This window comes from Salvelinus alpinus, chromosome 11 (assembly GCF_045679555.1).
Source record: "Salvelinus alpinus chromosome 11, SLU_Salpinus.1, whole genome shotgun sequence".
In the NCBI taxonomy this organism is placed as follows: Eukaryota; Metazoa; Chordata; class Actinopteri; order Salmoniformes; family Salmonidae; genus Salvelinus; species Salvelinus alpinus.
The window spans coordinates 73,093,170-73,116,868 of NC_092096.1; the positions used below are offsets into that span (position 1 = coordinate 73,093,170).

At 47.3% G+C, this 23,699-nt stretch overlaps 1 protein-coding gene across 2 annotated transcripts in view; it reads right to left on the reverse strand.

The window, feature by feature from the left end:
• Nucleotides 1-23,699, reverse strand: part of LOC139534770 (F-box/WD repeat-containing protein 7-like) — a 91,862-nt gene that overhangs the window by 51,602 nt on the left and 16,561 nt on the right. Inside the window, exons 1-5 of one of the 2 annotated variants that reach the window (XM_071334200.1) lie at nucleotides 22,693-23,313; nucleotides 20,149-20,231; nucleotides 17,582-17,723; nucleotides 12,134-12,268; nucleotides 5,631-5,754 (exon numbers count right to left, since the gene is read on the reverse strand). In XM_071334200.1, coding sequence (XP_071190301.1) covers nucleotides 5,631-5,754; nucleotides 12,134-12,268; nucleotides 17,582-17,723; nucleotides 20,149-20,231; nucleotides 22,693-22,731 — 523 coding nt within the window. In that variant the 5' untranslated portion in view covers nucleotides 22,732-23,313. Of the gene's footprint in view, nucleotides 1-5,630; nucleotides 5,755-12,133; nucleotides 12,269-17,581; nucleotides 17,724-20,148; nucleotides 20,232-22,692; nucleotides 23,314-23,699 lie in introns of those variants that run through there. The other variant, XM_071334199.1, reaches the window with a different exon arrangement.

The following is a 23,699-nucleotide window of genomic DNA, read 5'->3' on the forward strand; positions in this document are numbered from 1 at the left end:
AGTAGACGAGCTCAGGCCGAGGATCTCCTTCCAGAGAAACCACATTTATTGTAGGTGGAGACTTTAATAAAGGAAATCTGAGGAAAATGCTACCGATATTCTATCAACATCTCCTGTGCTACACGGACTACTCTCCCTTATGGGACGGTTACATGGCCCTCTGCCGCCCTACATTCGACAAATCAGATCATGCCTCCATTCTGCTCCTCTCGAATTATAGGCAGAAACTTAAAAAGGATGTTCCCTTCGTAAGGACTGTTCAACATTGGTCTGACCAACCGGAATCTATGCTTCAAGATTATTTTCATCAAGCAGACTAGAAAATGTTCCGGGTCGCCTCAGAATAGTATCGACATATACACTGACTTGGTTCATCAGGAAGCGCATAGAAGATGTTGTTCCCACTGTGACGAGTACAATTTATCCAAAGCAAAAACCGTGTACAGATGACAGCATACGCGCCAAGCGCGAACCACCACATTTTACCATGGAAAGGTGACTGGGAACATGGACGTGTACAAACAGGCCAGCTATGACCTTCCTAAGGCAACGAAGGAGGGAAACCACATTACAGGGACAAAGTAGAGTCACAATTCAAAGGTTCAGAAACGAGACGTAAGTGGCGAGGACTCCAGGCAATCATGGATTATAAAGGAAAAGCCAGCCACATAGCGGGCCGACCCCAAGTGGTGAAGGTAGGCAACGAAACCTCCGCCACGCTGATCCTCAACACTGGGGCCCCACAAGGGTGCGTGCTCCGCCCCCTCCTGAACTTCCTGTTCACCCATGACCGCATGGCCACGCAAAGAAAGATGCCCAGGGTCCCTGCTCATCTGCGTGAACGTGCCTTAGGCATGCTGCAAAAAGGCATGAGGACTGCAGATGTGGCCAGGGCAATAAATGTCAATGTCCGGTACTGTGAGACGCCTAAGACAGTTCTAGAGGGAGACAGGATGTACAGCTGATCGTCCATGCAGTGGCAGACCATGTGTAATAACACCTGCACAGGATCGGTACATCTGAACATCACACCTGCGGGACAGGTACAGGATGGCAACAACAACTGCCCGAGTTACACCAGGAACGCACAATCCCTCCATCAGTGCTCAGACTGTCCGCAATGGGCTGAGAGAGGCTGGACTGAGGGCTTGTAGACCTGTTGTAAGGCAGGTCCTCACCAGACATCACCGGCAACAACATCGCCTATGGGCACAAACCCACCGTCGCTGGACCAGACAGGACTGGCAAAAAGTGCTCTTCACTGACGAGTCGCGGTTTTGTCTCACCAGGGGTGATGGTTGGATTCGCATTTATTGTAAAAGGAATGAGCGTTACACCAAGGCCTGTACTCTGGAGCGGGATCGAGGTGGAGGTGGAGGGTCCGTCATGGTCTGGGGCGGTCTGTCACAGCATCATCGGACTGAGCTTGTTGTCATTGCAGGCAATCTCAACGCTGTGCATTACAGGGAAGACATCCTCCTCCCTCATGTGGTACCCTTCCTGCAGGCTCATCATGACATGACCCTCCAGCATGACAATGCCACAAGCCATACTGCTCGTTATGTGCGTGATTTCCTGCAAGACAGGAATGTCAGTGTTATGCCATGGCCAGCGAAGAGCCCGGATTTCAATCCCATTGAGCACGTCTGGGACCTGTTGGATCGGAGGGTGAGGGCTAGGGCCATTCCCCATAGAAATGTCCGGTAACTTGCAGGTGCCTTGGTGGAAGAGTGGGGTAACATCTCACAGCAAGAACGGGCAAATCTGGTGCAGTCCATGAGGAGGAGATGCACTGCAGTACTTAATGCAGCTGATAGTCAGTATCTGGTGTGGCGGTTACCTTTGATTTGGACCCCCCCTTTGTTCAGGGACACATTATTCAATTTCTGTTAGTCATGTCTGTGGAACTTGTTCAGTTTATGTCTGAGTTGTTGAATCTTATGTTCATACAAATATTTACACATGTTAAGTTTGCTGAAAATAAACGCAGTTGACAGTGAGAGGACGTTTCTTTTTTTGCTGAGTTTATATGAGATGAGAAAGCGAGATATGTAAACATTCTTAAAGTGTCATTAAAGTGACTAGTGATCCATTTATTAAAGTGGCCAATGATATCAAGTCTGTAGGTAGGCAGTCACTTCTCGGTGCTAGTGGTGGCTGTTTAACAATCTGATGGCCTTGAGATTGAAAAACAGCTTAAATCTCTCTGTCCCAGCTTTGATGCACTGTACTGACCTTGCTTCTGGATGGAAGCGGGTTGAACAGGCAGTTGTTGACCTTGATGATCTTTTTGTCCTTCCTGTGACATCGGGTGGTGTAGGTGTCCTGGAGGGCAGGTAGTTTGTCCCCGGTGATGCGTTGTGCAGACCTCACTACCCTCTGAAGAGCCCTGCGGTTGTGGGCGGAGCAGTTGCCGTACCAGGCGGTGACACAGCCCGACAGGATGCGCTCAATTGTGCATCTGTAAAAGTTAGTGAGGGTTTTCGGTGACAACACATTTTTTCAGCCTCCTGAGGTTGAAGAGGTGCTGTTGCGCCTTCTTCACCAGACTGTCTGTGTGGGTGGACCATTTCAGTTTGTCCGTGCTGTGTACACCGAGGATCTTAAAACGTTCCACTTTCTCCACTGCTGTCCCTTCAATGTGGATAAGGGGATGCTCCCTCTGCTGTTTCCTGAAGTCCACGATCATTTCCTTTGTTTTGTTGACATTGAGTGCCCTCACCTCCTCCCTGTAGGCCGTCTCGTCGTTGTTGGTTATCAAGCCTACCACTGTAGTGTCGTCTGCAAACTTGATGATTGAGTTGGAGGCGTGCATGGCCACGCAGTCATGGGTGAACAGCGAGGATCCGCCCCAGTGTTGAGGATCCGCGGAGTGGAGATGTTGTTTCCTACCTTCACCACCTGGGGTTATTATAATAACTAACCCTGTTAGCTAGCTAAGCAGGTAGCTATGTGACCTGTTAGCAAAGAATATAATACCTAACCCTGTTAGCTAGCTAGCTAAGCAGGTAGCTATGTGACCTGTTAGCAAAGATTATAATACCTAACCCTGTTAGCTAGCTAGCTAAGCAGATAGCTATGTGACCTGTTAGCTAGCTGGCTAAGCAGATAGCTATGTGACCTGTTAGCAAAGATTACAATAACTAACCCTTTCATCTGTGATGTTAGCTAGCTAGCTGGCTAGATAAACATGGTGCTAAAATATCACATAGCTAGCTATGTTGACTATTAGTGCCTAACGTTAACATTTTGAACTTTTTTCGTCAACGAGCCTTCTGACTTGCGGTGTAACATTAGTTAATTACTGGTGTGCTGATCTGACCAGCACCAATCATATCTGTAAATTGATGAATAAAAAAGGTTGGCAATAGGTTTAGTTACCTAAGAATCTTCCAGAATGTTTAAGGACGAAGAAAGCAGTAGATCATTGTACATTCTCACTTCTCAAACTACGGTCAGATTTGAGTCCTTCAGACAGAAGGTGCATCATTGTTACATATGTTTTCCCACACTCACACTCCTTGTTAGATATTATGCACATCTTAAAATGTTACCTTTATTTAACTAGTCAGTTAAGAACAAATTCTTATTTTCAATGACGGCCTAGGAACAGTGGGTTAACTGCCTTGTTCAGGGGCAGAACGACAGATTTGTACCTTGTCAGCTCGGGGATTTGATCTTGCAAGCTTTCGGTTACTAGTCCAACGCTCTAACCACTAGGCTACCTACCGCCCCTACACTCTAACCACTAGGCTACCTACCGCCCCTACACTCTAACCACTAGGCTACCTACCGCCCCTACACTCTAACCACTAGGCTACCTACCGCCCCTACACTCTAACCACTAGGCTACCTACCGCCCCTACACTCTAACCACTAGGCTACCTGCCTCCCCTACGCTCTAACCACTAGGCTACCTACCGCCCCTACACTCTAACCACTAGGCTACCTGCCTCCCCTACGCTCTAACCACTAGGCTACCTACCGCCCCTACACTCAAACCACTAGGCTACCTGCCTCCCCTACACTCTAACCACTAGGTTACCTACCGCCCCTACACTCTAACCACTAGGCTACCTACCGCCCCTACACTCTAACCACTAAGCTACCCTGCCATTTATGGCTTGGTAGCAAAATGTCATCGCCATTGAGCTAGTTGTCATAGTAGCAGTAAACAGCACCAAGTGATATGAGCGACGGAGAGAGAAGTGAGGAGGTGTGAACGGGAGCAGTTACAGCCTCACTCTATCCAATCGGAGCATTAGGATCAAGTTACAACCCGCCCATTTCTTGACAGACAGCTCAGCTAGACAATTCAGTTGTTTTGAATTTGGTCCTGGCAAGCGGAGCTGTTTAGAGATTCATCCTGACAGCTGAACAAAATACTCCCCCCCCCCCCCCGATCATGGAAAATGAAAATATACTAGTTTCATAAGCATTCGTGATCACAAATCATGACGTTACGTTGGACCCACTTGCATTGAACAGATGTTATTTTATATGGTCAAACTAACAGCCTATATGATGTCATACAGGCGTGACCTGCTGGAGTGATGCTTCGATGTAAACGTTCATCAGTAGGCTAATATAACACGGCAGGCTAATATAACACGGCAGGCTAATATAACACGGCAGGCTAATATAACACGGCAGGCTAACATAACACGGTAGGCTAACATAACACGGCAGGCTAACATAACACGGCAGGCTAACATAACACGGCAGGCTAACATAACACGGCAGGCTAACATAACACGGCAGGCTAACATAACACGGCAGGCTAACATAACACGGCAGGCTAACATAACACGGCAGGCTAACATAACACGGCAGGCTAACATAACACGGCAGGCTAACATAACACGGCAGGCTAACATAACACGGTAGGCTAACATAACACGGCAGGCTAATATAACACGGCAGGCTAACATAACACGGCAGGCTAACATAATACGGCAGGCTAACATAACACGGCAGGCTAACATAACACGGCAGGCTAACATAACACGGCAGGCTAACATAACACGGCAGGCTAACATAACACGGCAGGCTAACATAACACGGCAGGCTAACATAACACGGCAGGCTAATATAACACGGCAGGCTAACATAATACGGCAGGCTAACATAACACGGCAGGCTAACATAACACGGCAGGCTAACAGATCGCTATCTGTAGCACCGTAGACTGATCAATAACTCAATGCATTATACACTCTCCTATTGAATACGTATTCACCTGTATTGTGGATAGGCTACATCTTAAAATGGACCCAGTTCATTAAGCGAGATTTACCATTCTAATACAACGATTACCATTATATTACCAATATGTTGCTTTATTTTCAAATCAATGCATTAATGCGGCTGTCTCTGGGAAATTATGTCACCACCTTGACCTCCAGAAATCAGTAACGGTCCTAACAAATCCATATCGGTCATTCCCTCCGTGTGTGTGTGTCCTCTCTGTGTGTGTGTGTTGTACCCTCCTCTCTGTGTGTGTGTGTGTGTGTGTGTGTGTGTGTGTGTGTGTGTGTGTGTGTGTGTGTGTGTGTGTGTGTGTGTGTGTGTGTCCTCTCTGTGTGTGTGTGTTGTACCCTCCTCTGTGTGTGTGTGTGTGTGGTACGTACCCTCCTCTCTACACTTCTCCCTCCACAGCAGGTTATCCTCAGCCAGTATCCTCCAATAGGAACAGGTCTGAGCAGCATGCATGAGATCTCTGGGCCCAAGGAACGTCAGGACATACAGGGCCAACTACAGGAGAGAGACACATTCATATCAACATCAGGACATACAGGGACAACTACAGGAGAGAGACACATTCATATCAACATCAGGACATACAGGGACAACTACAGGAGAGACACATTCATATCAACATCAGGACATACAGGGACAACTACAGGAGAGACACATTCATATCAACATCAGGACATACAGGGACAACTACAGGAGAGACACATTCATATCAACATCAGGACATACAGGGACAACTACAGGAGAGAGACACATTCATATCAACATCAGGACATACAGGGACAACTACAGGAGAGAGACACATTCATATCAACATCAGGACATACAGGGACAACTACAGGAGAGACACATTCATATCAACATCAGGACATACAGGGACAACTACAGGAGAGAGACACATTCATATCAACATCAGGACATACAGGGACAACTACAGGAGAGAGACACATTCATATCAACATCAGGACATACAGGGACAACTACAGGAGAGAGACACATTCATATCAACATCAGGACATACAGGGACAACTACAGGAGAGAGACACATTCATATCAACATCAGGACATACAGGGACAACTACAGGAGAGACACATTCATATCAACATCAGGACATACAGGGACAACTACAGGAGAGAGACACATTCATATCAACATCAGGACATACAGGGACAACTACAGGAGAGAGACACATTCATATCAACATCAGGACATACAGGGACAACTACAGGAGAGACACATTCATATCAACATCAGGACATACAGGGACAACTACAGGAGAGAGACACATTCATATCAACATCAGGACATACAGGGACAACTACAGGAGAGAGACACATTCATATCAACATCAGGACATACAGGGACAACTACAGGAGAGAGACACATTCATATCAACATCAGGACATACAGGGACAACTACAGGAGAGAGACATTCATATCAACATCAGGACATACAGGGACAACTACAGGAGAGAGACACATTCATATCAACATCAGGACATACAGGGACAACTACAGGAGAGACACATTCATATCAACATCAGGACATACAGGGACAACTACAGGAGAGAGACATTCATATCAACATCAGGACATACAGGGACAACTACAGGAGAGACACATTCATATCAACATCAGGACATACAGGGACAACTACAGGAGAGAGACACATTCATATCAACATCAGGACATACAGGGACAACTACAGGAGAGACACATTCATATCAACATCAGGACATACAGGGACAACTACAGGAGAGAGACATTCATATCAACATCAGGACATACAGGGACAACTACAGGAGAGAGACACATTCATATCAACATCAGGACATACAGGGACAACTACAGGAGAGACACATTCATATCAACATCAGGACATACAGGGACAACTACAGGAGAGAGACACATTCATATCAACATCAGGACATACAGGGACAACTACAGGAGAGAGACACATTCATATCAACATCAGGACATACAGGGACAACTACAGGAGAGAGACACATTCATATCAACATCAGGACATACAGGGACAACTACAGGAGAGACACATTCATATCAACATCAGGACATACAGGGACAACTACAGGAGAGAGACATTCATATCAACATCAGGACATACAGGGACAACTACAGGAGAGAGACACATTCATATCAACATCAGGACATACAGGGACAACTACAGGAGAGAGACATTCATATCAACATCAGGACATACAGGGACAACTACAGGAGAGAGACACATTCATATCAACATCAGGACATACAGGGACAACTACAGGAGAGAGACACATTCATATCAACATCAGGACATACAGGACAACTACAGGAGAGAGACACATTCATATCAACATCAGGACATACAGGGACAACTACAGGAGAGAGACATTCATATCAACATCAGGACATACAGGGACAACTACAGGAGAGAGACACATTCATATCAACATCAGGACATACAGGGACAACTACAGGAGAGAGACACATTCATATCAACATCAGGACATACAGGGACAACTACAGGAGAGACACATTCATATCAACATCAGGACAACTACAGGAGAGACACATTCATATCAACATCAGGACAACTACAGGAGAGAGACATTCATATCAACATCAGGACATACAGGGACAACTACAGGAGAGAGACACATTCATATCAACATCAGGACATACAGGGACAACTACAGGAGAGACACATTCATATCAACATCAGGACATACAGGGACAACTACAGGAGAGAGACACATTCATATCAACATCAGGACAACTACAGGAGAGAGACACATTCATATCAACATCAGGACAACTACAGGAGAGACACATTCATATCAACATCAGGACATACAGGACAACTACAGGAGAGAGACACATTCATATCAACATCAGGACATACAGGGACAACTACAGGAGAGAGACACATTCATATCAACATCAGGACATACAGGACAACTACAGGAGAGACACATTCATATCAACATCAGGACATACAGGGACAACTACAGGAGAGAGACATTCATATCAACATCAGGACATACAGGGACAACTACAGGAGAGAGACACATTCATATCAACATCAGGACATACAGGGACAACTACAGGAGAGAGACATTCATATCAACATCAGGACATACAGGGACAACTACAGGAGAGAGACACATTCATATCAACATCAGGACATACAGGGACAACTACAGGAGAGAGACATTCATATCAACATCAGGACATACAGGGACAACTACAGGAGAGAGACACATTCATATCAACATCAGGACATACAGGGACAACTACAGGAGAGAGACACATTCATATCAACATCAGGACATACAGGGACAACTACAGGAGAGAGACACATTCATATCAACATCAGGACATACAGGGACAACTACAGGAGAGACACATTCATATCAACATCAGGACATACAGGGACAACTACAGGAGAGACACATTCATATCAACATCAGGACATACAGGGACAACTACAGGAGAGAGACACATTCATATCAACATCAGGACATACAGGGACAACTACAGGAGAGAGACACATTCATATCAACATCAGGACATACAGGGACAACTACAGGAGAGACACATTCATATCAACATCAGGACATACAGGGACAACTACAGGAGAGAGACATTCATATCAACATCAGGACATACAGGGACAACTACAGGAGAGAGACACATTCATATCAACATCAGGACATACAGGGACAACTACAGGAGAGACACATTCATATCAACATCAGGACATACAGGGACAACTACAGGAGAGAGACATTCATATCAACATCAGGACATACAGGGACAACTACAGGAGAGACACATTCATATCAACATCAGGACATACAGGGACAACTACAGGAGAGAGACACATTCATATCAACATCAGGACATACAGGGACAACTACAGGAGAGACACATTCATATCAACATCAGGACATACAGGGACAACTACAGGAGAGAGACATTCATATCAACATCAGGACATACAGGGACAACTACAGGAGAGAGACACATTCATATCAACATCAGGACATACAGGGACAACTACAGGAGAGACACATTCATATCAACATCAGGACATACAGGGACAACTACAGGAGAGAGACACATTCATATCAACATCAGGACATACAGGGACAACTACAGGAGAGACACATTCATATCAACATCAGGACATACAGGGACAACTACAGGAGAGAGACACATTCATATCAACATCAGGACAACTACAGGAGAGACACATTCATATCAACATCAGGACATACAGGACAACTACGGGAGAGAGACACATTCATATCAACATCAGGACATAGAGGGACAACTACAGGAGAGAGACATTCATATCAACATCAGGACATACAGGGACAACTACAGGAGAGAGACATTCATATCAACGTCAGGACATACAGGGACAACTACAGGAGAGAGACACATTCATATCAACATCAGGACATACAGGGACAACTACAGGAGAGAGACACATTCATATCAACATCAGGACATACAGGGACAACTACAGGAGAGAGACATTCATATCAACGTCAGGACATACAGGGACAACTACAGGAGAGAGACATTCATATCAACATCAGGACATACAGGGACAACTACAGGAGAGAGAGACATTCATATCAACATCAGGACATACAGGGACAACTACAGGAGAGAGACATTCATATCAACATCAGGACAACTACAGGAGAGACACATTCATATCAACATCAGGACATACAGGGACAACTACAGGAGAGAGAGACATTCATATCAACATCAGGACATACAGGGACAACTACAGGAGAGAGACATTCATATCAACATCAGGACATACAGGGACAACTACAGGAGAGAGACATTCATATCAACATCAGGACATACAGGGACAACTACAGGAGAGAGACACATTCATATCACTGACCTATCACCATTTAACAACAATCACATATACACTACCGTTCAAAAGTTTGGGGAGACTTAGAAATATCCTTGTTTTTGAAAAAAAAGCTATATTTATTTGTCCATTAAAATAACATCAAATTGATCAGAAATACAGTGTAGACATTGTTCATGTTGTAAATGACTATTGTAGCTGGAAACCGCTGATTTTTAATGGAATATCTACATAGGCCCATTATCAGCAACCATCACTCCTGTGTTCCAATGGTATGTTGTGTTAACTAATCCAAGTTTATCATTTTAAAAGGCTAATTGATCATTAGAAAACCCTTTTGTAATTATGTTAGCACAGCTGAGAACTGTTGTCCTGATTAAAGAAGCAATAAAACTGAGAAACAGACTCCAAATCTCAGAATGGCCAATAAAAAGAAAAGATTAAGATGGGTAAAATAACACAGACACTGGACAGAGGAACTCTGACTAGAAGGCCAGCATCCCGGAGTCGCCTCTTCACTGTTGACGTTGAGACTGGACAGAGGAACTCTGCCTAGAAGGCCAGCATCCCAGAGTCGCCTCTTCACTGTTGACGTTGAGACTGGACAGAGGAACTCTGACTAGAAGGCCAGCATCCCGGAGTCGCCTCTTCACTGTTGACGTTGAGACTGGACAGAGGAACTCTGACTAGAAGGCCAGCATCCCAGAGTCGCCTCTTCACTGTTGACGTTGAGACTGGACAGAGGAACTCTGACTAGAAGGCCAGCATCCCGGAGTCGCCTCTTCACTGTTGACGTTGAGACTGGACAGAGGAACTCTGACTAGAAGGCCAGCATCCCAGAGTCGCCTCTTCACTGTTGACGTTGAGACTGGACAGAGGAACTCTGACTAGAAGGCCAGCATCCCGGAGTCGCCTCTTCACTGTTGACGTTGAGACTGGACAGAGGAACTCTGACTAGAAGGCCAGCATCCTGGAGTCGCCTCTTCACTGTTGACGTTGAGACTGGACAGAGGAACTCTGCCTAGAAGGTCAGCATCCCGGAGTCGCCTCTTTACTGTTGACGTTGAGACTGGACAGAGGAACTCTGACTAGAAGGCCAGCATCCCAGAGTCGCCTCTTCACTGTTGACGTTGAGACTGGACAGAGGAACTCTGACTAGAAGGCCAGCATCCCGGAGTCGCCTCTTCACTGTTGACGTTGAGACTGGACAGAGGAACTCTGACTAGAAGGCCAGCATCCCAGAGTCGCCTCTTCACTGTTGACGTTGAGACTGGACAGAGGAACTCTGACTAGAAGGCCAACATCCCGGAGTCGCCTCTTCACTGTTGACGTTGAGACTGGACAGAGGAACTCTGACTAGAAGGCCAACATCCCGGAGTCGCCTCTTCACTGTTGACGTTGAGACTGGACAGAGGAACTCTGACTAGAAGGCCAGCATCCCAGAGTCGCCTCTTCACTGTTGACGTTGAGACTGGACAGAGGAACTCTGACTAGAAGGCCAGCATCCCAGAGTCGCCTCTTCACTGTTGACGTTGAGACTGGACAGAGGAACTCTGCCTAGAAGGCCAGCATCCTGGAGTCACCTCTTCACTGTTGACGTTGAGACTGGACAGAGGAACTCTGACTAGAAGGCCAGCATCCCGGAGTCGCCTCTTCACTGTTGACGTTGAGACTGGTGTTTTGTGGATATTATTTAATGAAGCTGCCAGTTGAGGACTTGTGAGGCGTCTGTTTCTCCAACTAGATACTCGAATGTACATTTCTAAGTGACCCCTTTTGAAGGGTAGAGTTTATGTCAGAGAACAGTGGAGCTTGAAAAGTTATGAGACTGGATAATGGATTTAAACTGGACTCATGTGGCAGGTGTGTCTGTCCTCTGTGTGTGTGTGTGTGTGTGTGTGTGTGTGTGTGTGTGTGTGTGTGTGTGTGTGCTGTCTTTGTGTGTGTGTGTGAGTGTGTGTGTGTCCTCTCACCTCTTTGGGCAGCAGGGAGATGAAGTCTCGTTGGAACTGAGGCTCAATAACCTGCATCATGTGCTTCACCTGATTGGACTCACAGCTGTCAATCAACTCATCCAGAGCCAATAGACGCTCAGGACCACTCCACACCTAAAGGAAGGGAGGTGGGAGGAAAGTAGAGGGAGAGAGGGTGAGAAGAGAGGTAGCAGAGAGAGAGGGAGCAGAGAGAGAGGGGAGAGGGGGAGCTTAGAGAGAGAGAGAGAGAGAGGGGGAGCTTAGAGAGAGAGAGAGAGAGAGAGAGAGAGAGAGAGAGAGAGAGAGAGCGGAGGGAGAGGAGGGAGAGAGCGGAGGGAGAAGAGAGAGGGAGTGGAGGGAGAGGAGAGAGAGGAGAGGAGAAAGGAAAGGGGAAGAGAGGAATAAATGATTGAGGAAGAGAGACGGGAGAGGATAGAGAGGGTAGAAAACAGAGGGAGAGAGAGAGGGGAGAAAGGGAGCAGAGAGAGAGTGAGCAGAGAGAGAGGGAGCAGAGAGAGAAGGGAGAGAGGGAGTAGCGAGAGAGGGGAGAGAGGGAGCAGAGAGAGAGGGGAGAGAGGGAGCAGAGAGAGAGGGGAGAGAGGGAGCAGAGAGAGAGGGGAGAGAGGGAGCAGCGAGAGAGGGAGCAGCGAGAGAGGGGAGAGAGGGAGCAGCGAGAGAGGGAGCAGAGAGAGAGGTAGCAGCGAGAGAGGGAGCAGAGAGAGAGGTAGCAGAGAGAGAGGGAGCAGAGAGAGAGGGGAGAGGGGGAGCTTAGAGAGAGAGAGAGAGAGAGGGGGAGCTTAGAGAGAGAGGGGGAGCTTAGAGAGAGAGAGAGAGAGAGAGAGAGAGAGAGAGAGAGAGAGAGAGAGAGAGAGAGAGAGAGCGGAGGGAGAAGAGAGAGGGAGTGGAGGGAGAGGAGAGAGAGGAGAGGAGAAAGGAAAGGGGAAGAGAGGAATAAATGATTGAGGAAGAGAGACGGGAGAGGATAGAGAGGGTAGAAAACAGAGGGAGAGAGAGAGGGGAGAAAGGGAGCAGAGAGAGAGTGAGCAGAGAGAGAGGGAGCAGAGAGAGAAGGGAGAGAGGGAGTAGCGAGAGAGGGGAGAGAGGGAGCAGAGAGAGAGGGGAGAGAGGGAGCAGAGAGAGAGGGGAGAGAGGGAGCAGCGAGAGAGGGAGCAGCGAGAGAGGGGAGAGAGGGAGCAGCGAGAGAGGGGAGAGAGGGAGCAGCGAGAGAGGGAGCAGAGAGAGAGGGAGCAGCGAGAGAGGGAGCAGAGAGAGAGGGGAGAGAGGGAGCAGAGAGAGAGGGGAGAGAGGGAGCAGAGAGAGAGGGGAGAGAGGGAGCAGAGAGAGAGGGGAGAGAGGGAGCAGAGAGAGAGGGGAGAGAGGGAGCAGCGAGAGAGGGAGCAGAGAGAGAGGGAGCAGCGAGAGAGGGAGCAGAGAGAGAGGGAGCAGCGAGAGGGAGCAGCGAGAGGGAGCAGCGAGAGGGAGCAGCGAGAGAGGGAGCAGAGAGAGAGGGGAGAGAGGGAGCAGAGAGAGAGGGGAGAGAGGGAGCATAGAGAGAGGGAGCAGAGAGAGAGGGGAGAGAGGGAGCAGAGAGAGAGGGAGCAGCGAGAGGGAGCAGCGAGAGAGGGAGCAGAGAGAGAGGGGAGAGAGGGAGCATAGAGAGAGGGAGCAGCAAGAGAGGGAGCAGAGAGAGAGGGAGCAGAGAGAGAGGGGAGAGAGGGAGCAGCGAGAGAGGGGATAAAACAGAGGGAGGGGAAGAGAGGGCACAGAGAGAATGGGAGCAGAGAGAGAGGGGAGAAGGGTAGCAGCGGAGGGAGAGGAGAGAGAGGGGAGAAAACAGAGTGAGAGGGGAAGAGACCAATAAATAAATATATGATACAAAACCAGGGGGTTTACACACATACACAAACAAATAGTTATTTATATATATATATATAATAGACAAGTGAACATCTTGATCACGTCTTCTGTTGAGGAGACCTGCCAGCTGTCTATACCAGGTAACATCTCGATCACGTCTTCTGTTGAGGAGACCTGCCAGCTGTCTATACCAGGTAACATCTTGATCACGTCTTCTGTTGAGGAGACCTGCCAGCTGTCTATACCAGGTAACATCTTGATCACGTCTTCTGTTGAGGAGACCTGCCAGCTGTCTATACCAGGTAACATCTTGATCACGTCTTCTGTTGAGGAGACCTGCCAGCTGTCTATACCAGGTAACATCTTGATCACGTCCTCTGTTGAGGAGACCTGCCAGCTGTCTATACCAGGTAACATCTTGATCACGTCTTCTGTTGAGGAGACCTGCCAGCTGTCTATACCAGGTAACATCTCGATCACGTCTTCTGTTGAGGAGACCTGCCAGCTGTCTATACCAGGTAACATCTTGATCACGTCTTCTGTTGAGGAGACCTGCCAGCTGTCTATACCAGGTAACATCTTGATCACGTCTTCTGTTGAGGAGACCTGCCAGCTGTCTATACCAGGTAACATCTTGATCACGTCTTCTGTTGAGGAGACCTGCCAGCTGTCTATACCAGGTAACATCTTGATCACGTCCTCTGTTGAGGAGACCTGCCAGCTGTCTATACCAGGTAACATCTCGATCACGTCTTCTGTTGAGGAGACCTGCCAGCTGTCTATACCAGGTAACATCTCGATCACGTCTTCTGTTGAGGAGACCTGCCAGCTGTCTATACCAGGTAACATCTTGATCACGTCTTCTGTTGAGGAGACCTGCCAGCTGTCTATACCAGGTAACATCTTGATCACGTCTTCTGTTGAGGAGACCTGCCAGCTGTCTATACCAGGTAACATCTTGATCACGTCTTCTGTTGAGGAGACCTGCCAGCTGTCTATACCAGGTAACATCTTGATCACGTCTTCTGTTGAGGAGACCTGCCAGCTGTCTATACCAGGTAACATCTTGATCACGTCCTCTGTTGAGGAGACCTGCCAGCTGTCTATACCAGGTAACATCTCGATCACGTCTTCTGTTGAGGAGACCTGCCAGCTGTCTATACCAGGTAACATCTTGATCACGTCCTCTGTTGAGGAGACCTGCCAGCTGTCTATACCAGGTAACATCTTGATCACGTCTTCTGTTGAGGAGACCTGCCAGCTGTCTATACCAGGTAACATCTTGATCACGTCTTCTGTTGAGGAGACCTGCCAGCTGTCTATACCAGGTAACATCTTGATCACGTCTTCTGTTGAGGAGACCTGCCAGCTGTCTATACCAGGTAACATCTTGATCACGTCTTCTGTTGAGGAGACCTGCCAGCTGTCTATACCAGGTAACATCTTGATCACGTCTTCTGTTGAGGAGACCTGCCAGCTGTCTATACCAGGTAACATCTTGATCACGTCTTCTGTTGAGGAGACCTGCCAGCTGTCTATACCAGGTAACATCTTGATCACGTCTTCTGTTGAGGAGACCTGCCAGCTGTCTATACCAGGTAACATCTTGATCACGTCTTCTGTTGAGGAGACCTGCCAGCTGTCTATACCAGGTAACATCTTGATCACGTCTTCTGTTGAGGAGACCTGCCAGCTGTCTATACCAGGTAACATCTTGATCACGTCTTCTGTTGAGGAGACCTGCCAGTTGTCTATACCAGGTAACATCTTGTGATTTCCATCTGGTGTGATGCCAGCTGTCTATACCAGGTAACATCTTGATCACGTCCTCTGTTGAGGAGACCTGCCAGCTGTCTATACCAGGTAACATCTTGATCACGTCCTCTGTTGAGGAGACCTGCCAGCTGTCTATACCAGGTAACATCTTGTGATTTCCATCTGGTGTGATGCCAGCTGTCTATACCAGGTAACATCTTGTGATTTCCATCTGGTGTGATGCCAGTTGTCTATACCAGGTAACATCTTGTGATTTCCATCTGGTGTGATGCCAGCTGTCATGGCTATCATGGCCTGGGGGAGAGAGGAGAGGAGAGGAGCCAGAACCCTCGAGCAGTTCACCAGATCCTGTTTTCTGGCAGGAGGAGAATGAACAGAGGAGAGGATGGAGGGAATATGGGAGGAGAGGATGGAGGGAATATGGGGGGAGAGGATGGATGGAATATGGGAGGAGAGGATGGAGGGAATATGGGAGGAGAGGATGGATGGAATATGGGGGGAGAGGATGGATGGAATATGGGGGGAGAGGATGGATGGAATATGGGAGGAGAGGATGGAGGGAATATGGGAGGAGAGGAGAGGATGGAGGGAATATGGGAGGAGAGGATGGAGGGAATATGGGAGGAGAGGATGGATGGAATATGGGGGGAGAGGATGGAGGGAATATGGGAGGAGAGGAGAGGATGGAGGGAATATGGGAGGAGAGGATGGAGGGAATATGGGAGGAGAGGATGGAGGGAATATGGGAGGAGAGGATGGAGGGAATATGGGAGGAGAGGATGGATGGAATATGGGAGGAGAGGATGGAGGGAATATGGGAGGAGAGGATGGAGGGAATATGGGAGGAGAGGATGGAGGGAATATGGGAGGAGAGGATGGAGGGAATATGGGAGGAGAGGATGGATGGAATATGGGAGGAGAGGATGGATGGATGGAATATGGGAGGAGAGGAGAGGATGGAGGGAATATGGGAGGAGAGGATGGATGGATGGAATATGGGAGGAGAGGATGGAGGGAATATGGGAGGAGAGGATGTAGGGAATATGGGAGGAGAGGAGAGGTTGGATGGAATATGGGAGGAGAGGATGTAGGGAATATGGGAGGAGAGGAGAGGATGGAGGGAATATGGGAGGAGAGGATGTAGGGAATATGGGGGGAGAGGATGGAGGGAATATGGGGGGAGAGGATGGAGGGAATATGGGAGGAGAGGATGGAGGGAATATGGGAGGAGAGGATGGAGGGAATATGGGAGGAGAGGATGGAGGGAATATGGGAGGAGAGGATGGAGGGAATATGGGAGGAGAGGAGAGGATGGGATGAAGGGAATATGGGAGGAGAGGAGAGGATGAAGGGGATATGGAAGGAGAGGAGAGGAGGGGATGAAGGGGATATGGAAGGAGGGGATGAAGGGGATATGGAAGGAGAGGAGAGGAGGGGATGAAGGGGATATGGAAGGAGAGGAGAGGAGAGGATGAAGGGGATATGGGAGGAGGGAGAGGAGGGGATGAAGGGGATATGGAAGGAGGGGATGAAGGGGATATGGAAGGAGAGGATGAAGGGGATATGGGAGGAGAGGAGGGGATGAAGGGGATATGGAAGGGGTGTTTAATTCTGTAATTTGCTGCCGTTTGTTCTCCTCTCCTCTAATCGCATCACTCCATCCCATAATACGACTCAGAATGCTTCTCTATGTGTGTAAAGTGCTCGCGGCTCCCAGGGCTTCCTGGCTGCAGTTAGTGGCAGGGAGACGCACCACCAGTCTGTTTACGAGAGAGGTGCTGGGAGGACAGACTGTGTTCTAGGTGTGTCTCTCACCTGGAAGGTGTGCAGCCAGTCCTGTAGGCCGGAGGGAGGCGGGCCTAAAGTCACACGTCTCCGCTGAGCTGAATGCCCATTGGCTGCTCGCAGGTCCCCAAAGGTAGTGGGCGTGGTCTGGAATGGGACGAAACTGGAGGGACTAGACGGACGGAGAGGGGGAGAGAGAGAGAGAGAGACAGAGACAGAGACAGAGACAGAGACAGAGACAGAGACAGAGACAGAGACAGAGAGAGAGAGAGAGAGAGAGAGAGAGAGAGAGGGGATGGAGACAGAGAGAGAGGATAGAGACAGAGAGAGAGAGAGAGGGAGAGGGTGTGAGGGGGAGGGAGAGAGAGAAAAGGAGATTTGAAAGGAAAGAGGGAGGTAAAGTATTAGTAATTAGCCAGAGTTTAGCTCAATGTTACTCTGCTTCCCACAGTAACTGAATAAATGTTCAATATACCAGACTTTCTGCTTCCCACAGACACTGAATAAATGTTCAATATACCAGACTTTCTGCTTCCCACAGACACTGAATAAATGTTCAATATACCAGACTTTCTGCTTCCGACAGACACTGAATAAATGTTCAATATACCAGACTTTCTGCTTCCCACAGACACTGAATAAATGTTCAATATACCAGACTGTCTGCTTCCCACAGACACTGAATAAATGTTCAATATACCAGACTTTCTGCTTCCCACAGACACTGAATAACTGTTCAATATACCAGACTTTCTGCTTCCCACAGACACTGAATAAATGTTCAATATACCAGACTTTCTGCTTCCCACAGACACTGAATAAATGTTCAATATACTAGACTTTCTGCTTCCCACAGACACTGAATAAATGTTCAATATACCAGACTTTCTGCTTCCCACAGTACCTGAATAAATGTTCAATATACCAGACTTTCTGCTTCCCACAGACACTGAATAAATGTTCAATATACCAGACTTTCTGCTTCCCACAGACACTGAATAAATGTTCAATATACCAGACTTTCTGCTTCCCACAGTAACTGAATAAATGTTCAATATACCAGACTTTCTGCTTCCCACAGTAACTGAATAAATGTTCAATATACCAGACTTTCTGCTTCCCACAGTAACTGAATAAATGTTCAATATACCAGACTTTCTGCTTCCCACAGTAACTGAATAAATGTTCAATATACCAGGCTTTCTGCTTCCCACAGTAACTGAATAAATGTTCAATATACCAGACTTTCTGCTTCCCACAGTAACTGAATAAATGTTCAATATACCAGACTTTCTGCTTCCCACAGTAACTGAATAAATGTTCAATATACCAGACTTTCTGCTTCCCACAGTAACTGAATAAATGTTCAATATACCAGACTTTCTGCTTCCCACAGTAACTGAATAAATGTTCAATATACCAGGCTTTCTGCTTCCCACAGTAACTGAATAAATGTTCAATATACCAGACTTTCTGCTTCCCACAGACACTGAATAACTGTTTAATATACCAGACTTTCTGCTTCCCACAGTACCTGAATAAATGTTCAATATACCAGACTTTCTGCTTCCCACAGACACTGAATAAATGTTCAATATACTAGACTTTCTGCTTCCCACAGACACTGAATAACTGTTTAATATACCAGACTTTCTGCTTCCCACAGACACTGAATAAATGTTTAATATACCAGACTTTCTGCTTCCCACAGACACTGAATAAATGTTTAATATACCAGACTTTCTGCTTCCCACAGACACTGAATAAATGTTTAATATACCAGACTTTCTGCTTCCCACAGACACTGAATAACTGTTTAATATACCAGACTTTCTGCTTCCCACAGACACTGAATAAATGTTTAATATACCAGACTTTCTGCTTCCCACAGACACTGAATAAATGTTCAATATACCAGACTTTCTGCTTCCCACAGACACTGAATAAATGTTCAATATACCAGACTTTCTGCTTCCCACAGTAACTGAATAAATGTTCAATATACCAGACTTTCTGCTTCCCACAGACACTGAATAACTGTTTAATATACCAGACTTTCTGCTTCCCACAGACACTGAATAAATGTTCAATATACCAGACTTTCTGCTTCCCACAGTAACTGAATAAATGTTCAATATACCAGACTTTCTGCTTCCCACAGACACTGAATAACTGTTTAATATACCAGACTTTCTGCTTCCCACAGACACTGAATAAATGTTTAATATACCAGACTTTCTGCTTCCCACAGACACTGAATAAATGTTTAATATACCAGACTTTCTGCTTCCCACAGACACTGAATAAATGTTCAATATACCAGACTTTCTGCTTCCCACAGACACTGAATAAATGTTTAATATACCAGACTTTCTGCTTCCCACAGACACTGAATAAATGTTTAATATACCAGACTTTCTGCTTCCCACAGTAACTGAATAAATGGAGTTGATATGACTCACACTAGAGACGGAATTATATGGAGTGCGTGTTTTACCTGAGTCTGTGTGTGTGTGTTACCTAGGTGTGTGTGTGTGTGTGTGTGTGTGTGTGTGTGTGTGTGTGTGTGTGTGTGTGTGTGTGTGTGTGTGTGTTACCTGAGGTAGTTGGAACCTTTGCAGTGTTTCTTGCCTGAAGGGAAAGGCCTGATGTCTGGTCCATGGTCCAACTTCCTCTTCATCTGATAGGGAAGAGAGAGAGATGGAGGAAAGAGAGAGAGATGGAGGAAAGAGAGAGAGATGGAGGAAAGAGAGAGAGATGGAGGAAAGAGAGAGAGATGGAGGAAAGAGAGAGAGATGGAGGAAAGAGAGAGAGATGGAGGAAAGAGAGAGATGGAGGAAAGAGAGAGAGATGGAGGAAAGAGAGAGAGATGGAGGAAAGAGAGAGAGATGGAGGAAAGAGAGCGAGAGCGAGAGCGAGAGCGAGAGCGAGAGCGAGAGCGAGAGCGAGAGCGAGAGAGAGAGAGAGAGAGAGAGAGAGAGAGAGAGAGAGCGAGAGAGAGAGAGAGCGAGAGAGAGAGAGAGAGCGAGAGCGAGAGAGCGAGAGAGGTTGGTTCCAGGTTGGGAACAGCCAACAGACAGCACTACTATACATACTGTTCCAGGTTGGGAACAGCCAACAGACAGCTCTACAGACTGTTCCAGGTTGGGAACAGCCAACAGACAGCTCTACAGACTGTTCCAGGTTGGGAACAGCCAACAGACAGCTCTACAGACTGTTCCAGGTTGGGAACAGCCAACAGACAGCTCTACAGACTGTTCCAGGTTGGGAACAGCCAACAGACAGCTCTACAGACTGTTCCAGGTTGGGAACAGCCAACAGACAGCTCTACAGACTGTTCCAGGTTGGGAACAGCCAACAGACAGCTCTTCAGACTGTTCCAGGTTGGGAACAGCCAACAGACAGCTCTTCAGACTGTTCCAGGTTGGGAACAGCCAACAGTGGAAGAGAGGACAGTAACAGGAGACATTATGAGCTGAATTTAAGGAAATATTTCTTATAGTTACAGAAGATAAAATACTTTATCCAAAAGTAAATACAAGTATTGATATTAGTTGGCTGGGGTCTTTAGGTCAGCAGTATTGTGATGTTGATATTAGTTGGCTGGGGTCTTTAGTATCTATGAACTTGACATGAGTGCTCATGGGTCATGGATAGACATGCCCCACAGCAGTGGAAGAATTCAGCTGAAGTTGTCAGGCAAACAGAACACACCACTGAGCTCATTATTAACAAACACATTAACCCCCAAGCCAGGTGACACCCTACCACTGCTGCCCCAGTAACCCCCAAGCCAGGTGCCACCATACTGCTGCCCCATTAACCCCCAAGCCAGGTGACACCATACCACTGCTGCCCCATTAACCCCCAAGCCAGGTGACACCATACCACTGCTGCCCCAGTAACCCCAAAGCCAGGTGACACCCTACCACTGCTGCCCCATTAACCCCCAAGCCAGGTGGCACCATACCACTGCTGCCCCATTAACCCCCAAGCCAGGTGGCACCCTACCACTGCTGCCCCATTAACCCCCAAGCCAGGTGACACCCTACCACTGCTGCCCCATTAACCCCCAAGCCAGGTGACACCATACCACTGCTGCCCCATTAACCCCCAAGCCAGGTGACACCCTACCACTGATGCCCCATTAACCCCCAAGCCAGGTGACACCCTATCACTGCTGCCCCATTAACCCCCAAGCCATGCCACTGCTGCCCCATTAACCCCCAAGCCAGGTGACACCATACCACTGCTGCCCCATTAACCCCCAAGCCAGGTGACACCATACCACTGCTGCTCCATTAACCCCCAAGCCAGGTGACACCATACCACTGCTGCCCCATTAACCCCCAAGCCAGGTGACACCCTACCACTGCTGCCCCATTAACCCCCAAGCCAGGTGACACCATACCACTGCTGCCCCATTAACCCCCAAGCCATAATACCACTGCTGCCCGGGGCAGGATGCGCATCATGGCATGCACCACACACATACTGTTGCACCAGGCTGAGGGGGGACTCCCATTCCTGCGACATCAGCGTGTGTGTGAGTAAAAACACTTTCAGACTGATTTAGCCTAACCAACCGGAACAAAACATCGGTTCAGTCAGGTCACACACACCAGCCGTGTTCCTTATCGGTTTGTTTTCCCCAAGCGGCCGCAGATTCATTCTTTGATTCGGTTCGCCAACACCTTTCTATAGTAGTCTATAGCGCAGCAGAATACATACACGCACCGCAGCCCCGGGGCACAACAGACGAATATATGGCGAAATATGGCCAAGCAACAATCTCATTCTGTTAGCTTATATTGTGTAGGCTACATTTCAGAGCGTGTTTCTAAACGACTACTTGGAGAGATACGAGTGAAAAAAGAACGGGCGCGTCACGTTTCCTACCTCTCTCTATTCCGCAGTAGTCTATTTCTATCCACCAGAGAGAACAGAAGCACTTGCCCCACCAGGAAACCCCAATATACCAGATACATAACACTGGTATACAGTAGTAGCAGTGTCATTAGCCCAGAGAAAATGTTTTTTTTTTTTTGAAATCACTGATTTGAAATCACACTTATAAAATGCCAGGTAAAAAAAGGAGAATCCGGTGCGTAAAAAAATAAATATATGACCCCGCCACTCACTTTATAGAAGATGTGCTTCAACGTGCCGTAGAAACCCATCGTGATTTTATTCGTCCGTTATAACGCCCTTCTGCTCTTCCCGGTAGCACAAATTCACAGATAGTGCGGGTAGTTAAATAGATGGGTAGTACTCTTCTTGTCCGAAGGCAAAATTCTCCCTCCTCTCTTTCCACTTCAGTTAGATCCAACCGTATCTATCGTTGCCTGCTGCTACGGACATGTTCGGGCAAGCCTCTCTCCCCAATGCGAACGGGAAGCTAGGAGAGTTAGCCTAGCTAGATAGGTTTTCATATAAGCGCAGAGAGAGACGGAGGTTAGTTCGTTCAGCGAGGCAGCTCTCACACGGACTGCCAAGCATACCGGGGGACAACCAGCTTAGTCAGCCAGAGAGGAATGCCGAGAGGAGGAGAGGGAGGTGGAGACGCGGAGAGCGGCGGAGAGAGAGAAAAGGGCAACCAGTGGAGAACAAACAAACACCATTGTAAATACAACCTATATTTACATGCATTTATTTTCCCTTTTGTACTTCAACTATTTGCACATCATTGCAACACTGTACACAGCCATAGTATTACACTGAACACAAATATAAAACGCAACATTTAAAGTGTTGGTCCTATGTTTCATGAGCTGAAATAAAATATCCCAGACATGTTCCATAAGCACAAAAATGCTGATCTCTCTCAAATTTTGTGCATACATTTCTCTGCCAAGATAATCTATCCACCTGACAGGTGTGGCATATCAAGAAGCTGATTAAACAGCATGATTATTACACAGGTGCACCTTGTGCCGGGGCCATAAAAAAACATTTATTAGAAATAAAACACAGAAATACCTTATTTACATAAGTATTCAGACCCTTTACTATGAGACTCGAAACTGAGCTCAGGGGCATCCTGTTTCCATTGATCATCCTTGAGATGTTTCTACAACCTGTTGTAAATTCAATTGATTGGACATGACTTGGAAAGGCACACACCTGTCTAAATAAGGTCCCACAGTTG